General features: G+C 35.6%; 1 protein-coding gene across 1 annotated transcript; it reads right to left on the bottom strand.

Moving 5' to 3' along the window:
• Nucleotides 1-1,732: 1,732 nt before the first annotated feature.
• On the bottom strand, nt 1,733-5,764 carry LOC111383496 (DDRGK domain-containing protein 1). Its single transcript, XM_023007612.1, has 8 exons — nt 5,433-5,764; nt 5,141-5,249; nt 4,148-4,218; nt 3,761-3,862; nt 3,514-3,675; nt 3,153-3,209; nt 2,861-2,897; nt 1,733-2,159 (listed from the first exon to the last, which is right to left on the bottom strand). Exons 1-8 carry the CDS (start codon nt 5,550-5,552, stop codon nt 1,960-1,962), a joined length of 858 nt encoding a protein of 285 aa, XP_022863380.1. The 5' UTR covers nt 5,553-5,764; the 3' UTR covers nt 1,733-1,959.
• Nucleotides 5,765-7,549: the final 1,785 nt, after the last annotated feature.

Genomic DNA, 7,549 nt, shown 5'->3' with positions numbered 1-7,549 from the left:
CGGCCACATACCACAAACTTCGATTACAACCGGAACACACGGTTCCAACCACAGCATCTATCAAAACCCTCAACACCGAATTGAACTCACACAAGAGTTCATAAGGATTCAATCTCTTTACAGAAATCTACACAAAAATCTAAGAAAGAATCACCAAATTACAGAGAGAATAATATGAAAAATAGAAGCTACGCGAGAGAGAGAACCACTCAAACCCTACTATCAAAACCCTCAACACCGAATTGAACTCACACAAGAGTTCATAAGGATTCTATCTCTTTACAGAAATCTACACAAAGATCTAAGAAAGAATCACCAAATTACAGAGAGAATAATATGAAAAATAGAAGCTACGCGAGAGAGAGAACCACTCAAACCCTACTATCAAAACCCTCAACACCGAATTGAACTCACACAAGAGTTCATAAGGATTCAATCTCTTTACAGAAATCTACACAAAAATCTAAGAAAGAATCACCAAATTACAAAGAGAACAATATGAAAAATAGAAGCTGCGCGAGAGAGAGAACCACTCAAATCCTAGACTCCCCTTTTATAAGAGAGATGCCCCATTTTGATCCAACGGCCTTTATTTTGCCAAGTGTCGAAATTTAGTATAAGTTGTTATTTAAAAACTGAAAACGCGTTTTCTCAAAATCATTTTTCAGTTTCGAGATTCTTCTTCATTTTGGGTCATTGGACCGGGTATGGGCTGAGTCCTTAAATTTGGGCTGGGCTTCCACATAAAACAGCAACCCATTTCTACATTAATCTTGACCCTTACATGGATGAGAGAACAGAACAAGCACGATGCAAGATAACGCTTTCCATGGTATGATTATTGTCATACTTGTTCTTCTCATCAACATTAACAGTGAAAATCAGCGTATGTCAATTAAGGAGAGGGAAGCAGCGTCACGCCGGAGTTCGGCAATGTCACTGACACGGTGAACGAGGGAATCTGGCATGCACGGGAATAAAGACATACATTTGCACGCCTGATTCAACACCATTCTCTTCCTCTAATTACAGCTGTTCTTGCCGGATGAGGAATAGACATGGATTCAGCTCATTATTTTGTAAATTGTTAATTCGTGTGCTTTAATAAGGTATCTGATCTATAAATTTTGTTCAAATGGGTCATCAAACTTCCGTTTTTTGCACTCATATCCTCGACTTCTTATCAAAAAGATTTTGTGCAACACGATTAATCCACTAGACAAACCTGCCACATCAGTCCAAACCCTTCCCTCCCTCCCAAACCTCGAGAGAGAAATAATACAGAGATAGAGCCCAGCACTACACAATCTTTTACGAATGTGATTGAGCAGCACTAGTCAAATGCTTGGATGTTCAAAATGTCCTTCCACCAAAAAACCTTGTTATAGACATTTAGACAATAGTTTAAAACTTATTTTCAACTTATAATTTAGCTAGTAATTCCTTTGTTTTTATAATTTTCATTTGATTTTATTATTTGTAGGATCTTACAATCCTCAAAATTACAATCCTAACAACTTAGGTTGGGAGTAAGGGAGTGGACCATGCTACACTACCAGACCTGTAAGAGGCCTAATAGTGTAGCCCCTCTCACAGTTCGGGGTGGGGGTGGGTTTTTTTGGTGGGGGGGTATTTTTTTAATTGTGGAGCCCGCCGAGGTGAGAGAAAATGGAAGAAAAGCTCCTCTACCAGGGCTTTTACAAATCTGGTAGAGGAGCATTACTCAATCTGATTTAAGAAATAGATTCCTTAAGTCCTTTCAAAGAGAAGCATACGTGCGCAAGAATCCCTATGACACAAGAAAAGAGTAGAGCAAGAAACGAAAAAAACTTATGCTACATCTGTAACTGATGAACAGGATTACATTTTTTTTTAGCTTATATCGATCAAGTCTACATAGAGTTTAATTCCAACCAGTCGTTCGTTTGTTATCACATGCATAGGACCAAAATGAGTCGATCACGCAACAGTTGTCTCCTCTATGATATCTTCTACTAACTCAGCTTTTGGTTCCAAATCTATGAACTGGTTCGACTTGCTAGCTAGGAGTGAGATGCTGACCCTACCCTCACGCTTTATATAATCAGCAACAGCTTTCATTTCTTCCAGTGAGATGTATATGTACTTTCCTCGATCATCCATCACCCCAGATAGTCTTCCTGATAAAGACACAATCACATTTTTAGTACTTGCCAGAATAAAAAAGAACACTTAAATGTTTACTTGTATAAATTCCAGGATATGACAACATAAATCTCCTTCAGATTTTGATAATACATGGAGCAACGTAAAGCACATTCTAAGGGAGGAAATGGGGAGGGGGCCCTTTAGGTGAAATTATAGAGGCTAGGACACTACATTTTTAACCTGAATAGTGCATACACATATCCAAGGACTTGAGAGCTAGGGGTCGTGCATTTCAGCCAGCCACCGGTGTTCAAGGAAAGGAGGTAAATGCTTGAATGCCAAAGATACATCTAGATGTTCAATAATAAGCCATACAAAAGTTGGAACAAATTATGGATCAACATCAGGTTAAGATTTCTTTCGACTGATAGGACCTCGTCTGGATAAAAGCTGCACATGTACTTAATATTCCTCATCCTCGTGAACATTATTGCTAATCTCATTAAAATTCATTACCATGCTTTAGTATCTGTGATCAAACCTTTGTCTTTTGGTGATTAAAACCCTGGGTTCAAACCCTTTTAAGTCAAATTATAACCTCGTCACTAAGTGATTAAAATACCATATTGTATCCTTGGATTAATATGCACAAACATTGAACCGGCTATTGGTTAAGAAGATACAATTGCTACAAAATATAGGGCATGCATACCAGAAGGGAACAAAATCGTACCCATATTTTCTAATGAGGTTATCCGATTGATACAATCCTGCATCAACCAAAATCCATATTGCATTAGAAAGGGAGCTACCAAAGATTAATATAGTAGTAAAAAAATTCCAATGTGTCTACTTAATATACAATAAGATGAGTAATATGGTGCAATTTTGAAATAAATACAAATGTGAACATTTTCCGACTATTCATCCTTGACGAAGGGAAATAATTCCATTGCCCAAATCAGATCGCCATATCTCGATAGTAGACACTGAGAGAAGGGTGAGAAAAAGCAAACAGGGGCTACCTGAGTTCGTAACTTAAATTCTGCAGCAACATCTTCCAGAGGAACGCATTTGTGCTTCTGAAATAAATGGAAAATATTAAGATCATAACCAAATTAGCAGATCATCTTTCAGTCCATAGGTTATTATTATATTGGAATTGCTGAAAACATAAGTTCCTTTTTCAATGTCTATAGCACGTCTGTGCAAAACTGAATCAATAATCAAGTACCACGATGATATTAAAGAGACACACAATTTCTTTGCTATGGGGCAGGGAAACTTGACATCCAGATGCTAAAAAAATTTCACGCTAGTGCAATTAAGCATATAGAAAATATAGTATTTGAACAGAAAAAAGAACCAAGGTCCCACTGAATTTACCTTGATGTATTCCACAAAATCAAAGAGCAAACCCTGATTTCCGTCTTGCACCTCATTTTCTGTTGTACCTTCAGCATCAATTGAAAATTCCCCTTTCCACTTGTCAAACTCCAAGGAAGCAGCTGCTTCTTCCTCAGCTTTTCGAGCTTTGGCTTCTTCTTCCTAGATAAATTATATCCACATCTTTTAATGGGGCATATAACAGTCCAATACTTTAAAAATACACAAGAAATCTAGATCAACCAACCAGCATCCTCTCTCGAGCTTCATGCTCTTCATCCTTTTTTCTCCTCATCTCATCGTAATGGTCTTGTTTTGTTCGCCTTGACTCACGAGCAGCCACTGCAGCCTTTAAAAACAGTCATAAAGATATATAAGTGACACTCCCAAAATAGAAAAATAAATAGGAGCTTCATACGAAACCCATTGACTGACAAATGATTTAAAAATAAAGAATGTTACTCTCTAGTGGGCTTCAACAGTGTTTTCAATCAACATTTAATCAAAAAGGTGTACTAGACCATTTGGTCATCAGAAAATAGGAGTCAGCTCAATGGCTCATAGTCATAGACAAACCAGATATACGCATGGAGTACAATAAAACAGAAAACATCAAGAAATGGAAAAGAATCACTTGTCGTTGTGCTTCCCGCTCCTGTCGTTTCTTTTCCCTTTTCTTCGACGCTTTAGCAGCATAATATCCATCTCCAGGGGTGAATAAATAAAAATAGCAAAAGTCTAAGCCTTCATGTTGAAAATTTTTATATTCCCAGGTAAAGGTAATTTCTGGAATATTTATTGGATGCAGGATCACATGCCATCAATAGAGAAATGCAGTTGCTAAATACATACATCTATTTTCTCAAACGATGAAACAGCAGTCAATGGAATAATTAGTTAAATTCATATAGAACCATATCAGTTGGTAGGGCCTTAGGAAAGAGAATAAAGTTTATTTCTTGAGGGATGGTGTAAGGGGCAAGCAAAAAACACGCGAAAGCAGAATACAAGAAAGAAGGCCTATTTAATTCATCCAGGAAATCCGAACCCTGGGTTTCTAGATAAGCATCACAAGGTAAAGTAAATAGCTCATTAATCTCCAGGCAGGAATCTCTGAGCATTCTCTTTTCCATTTCTCTCTCTGTCTCTCCACAGTCTACCGACATCAAACAATGTGGACATACTCACATTGCTTTCCAGCATTGAAGGAACTCTTTCACATTAGCAAGCATCAGAGGTTAACTCCGAACAAGTTCCAAATAGGACATCTTAGTTTGAAATTGAATGTAATTTCACAATGCAATGGGAAAAGGAATATATTTGCATCAAGATGTGCAAAATCAAAATTCCAACATCGCACGTGTAATTTCAGTTTTCCCCAGGTCAAGAGAAGTTATACCGGGACGCTTTCTAACTGACAAATTTAGTATGATGTGTTGCTTAACGTTTAAAAAAAAAAAAAGGGACAAAAACAAAAACAAATAATACTAAACTCATTGCAGAAAATGCTACCAATCTGACAGACGAAGGTCCAATTCTGGTAAAGTTTTATAATTGCTTGACAATAACACAAGAATCGTAGTAGAATTTCGCTTCAAAATAAAATAAATATAAAAGTAGAAACAACCTTCCTCGGTTGCAGCGGCCGACGATGTGCTGGCAACAGAAGAAGCGGCCGGCCGCCTGCGCATTCGGCGCGTACCAGTTGCCCTAACCACTCTTTCCTCTTGCACAGCCTAATTTATACAAGAAAACAAAACGAATCAAAATACAATTTTTTTTTTCGTATTAACGTATATCACCCCATGATTCTATTGAATCAATTCTAAAGACGTAAAAACCAAAAAAACATTTTAATTGCAAATATTACGAAATATTTAACTGCGCTTTAATGTAAGGCTGCAAAGAAGAAATTAGACCTGAGTTTCTTCTTCATGCTGATCGGAAGAGTGAGAATCGATGCGGCGTTTCCATAAATAAAGCGGAATTAAAGATAAAAGCAGCAGCATCATCAGTAATCCCACGAAGATATCCTCCATCTTTCCAGTAAAATTTGAGTGCTAAAACACAAGACAATCCTTCTAGTGAAGTTGATCGAATCTGCAACAGTGATTAGGCAAAACTCACTGATTCATAAAAAAACTGATCTATTAAAATTCTCTCGATGTTTAGGATCTTCTGCGTTTTTCCTTTTTTCTTTTTTCGCGTAGGGGGTGTGTTTGGAGGCGTTACAGTAAAGGGTACTTTTCAAATTGGCCGAGTCAAATAACAGGTTTTACATTTTTGACCAATTTTTTTTTTTTTTTTGCCCTCGCATGCACCACATTGGCATCTTCAGTTGAAAAAGACAATTGTACCCTAATTATGTTTCATAATTATAAAAATATATTAATTTTTTGAAAGATAATAATACCCTTAAAAGTTAAAATAATTTAATCACTTCCTCACGTAAATTTCAAAATCAATTTTTCTTATCAGTTTCTCCACTACAATTAAAAAAATTTCCTCTTCCATTTGCTAAAACATTAAAATCTCACAAAATTATCAAAGGTTAAAAAAAAAATTACTCACAGTCGGCACTCGAAATTGGTAAGTGTAAATACGTATTTTTAATTTCATTTTAGTTAAATTAGTTTATTGTTTAAATTTTTAAATCTTATTTCGACGTAGGCAGATGAATTATTACAGTATTAAACAGATGTATAATTTTTTAGCAAAAACAAAGAAAAAATTCATCTGCATGCATATATTTCAAGAAAAATTCATAGTTGTCTATAAAATAAATAATTAAATATTATTTGCATGGAAAAAAAAGACTCGCTACTTTTCCAGTTGGCCCAGAACGTCTGCAGCCGGGCCATTTTTTTCTTTTCTTTTTTTTAATGTTTAAGTATTTTATTTTATAATTTATTTCTTCATATTTGATTAATAATGTTAATTATTTATATGTATATTGTTATTGAAGTAAATATTAATTAATATTTAATACTAATTGAAATAAATATTTTTGAAATAATTAAAATAATCAATGAATTATTTAAAGTAAACAAAAATTAAAATATGAAATGAACAATTTAAAAAATTATATATTAATTTCTTATGTTTAATCTATTTTCTAATATTTTTAATTTGTAGCAGATATGGCATCAGCATGTGTCTCAATTTGTTATTTCGGTGAATTTCAAAAGAATGAAAATGCTTAATGGGAATGGAAACGGACGAGTGAAGGAGATGCGATTAACGTAATTTTTATAACAAGGAGTACATCGTTTACAGAAATATACTATGATATACAAAACATGCTTAACATCGATCCCTCTCAGTATGATATGCAATTGAGATTTTTGTTTCATAAACATTCAATCATTCCGATTCCACCTATGAAAGTCACTTCTGAAGTGGAGATGAAGCATCTAGTTAAATTGAACCAAGACCAAAAGTTGACCCCTATTTGCGTAACTTTATTGAGGAAGAATGTCCCCGAAAGTGAACACGAAGTTTCCAACGAAGAGAATCGTGATGTAAATGATGTTTGGGATACAATTCAGATTGTTCATAAAAATAATGTGGTTATTCCCGAGATCGCTGTTACTCACTATGATCACACTGTTACGCATAGAATGTCATCGGCAGTTGAAGACAACGAGAATAAAAATGCATTTACAAACGAGGATTTGATTATTTTATCCCGTAGGAGACATGAGTTGGGTGGGAGCTCACAGGCCGGACCGAGTATAAAGTCCCCTAATTATTCGCGTGTGGTTCCCGATGATGAAGATGTATATGTCGAGCAACTGTTCGAATCAAAGAAAGAATTGCAAGAAACTGTGCACCGGATTGCTTTAAAGCATAACTTCAAATTTAAAGTGAAGAAATCAAATAAGTTGACGTACACAATTACCCGCGACAACGACATTTGCTATTGACGTTTGCAAGTGAAGAAAATGGACACGAATGAATTATTTGTAGTTCGTAAGTATGCACGGGAACATACTTGCGAAATGGATATTCATCGAAATGATCACAGGCAGGCCCG

The sequence above is a fragment of the Olea europaea genome, unplaced genomic scaffold (assembly GCF_002742605.1).
Source record: "Olea europaea var. sylvestris unplaced genomic scaffold, O_europaea_v1 scaffold2703, whole genome shotgun sequence".
Lineage (NCBI taxonomy): Eukaryota > Viridiplantae > Streptophyta > Magnoliopsida > Lamiales > Oleaceae > Olea > Olea europaea.
This window is presented reverse-complemented; position numbering and strand designations above follow the sequence as displayed.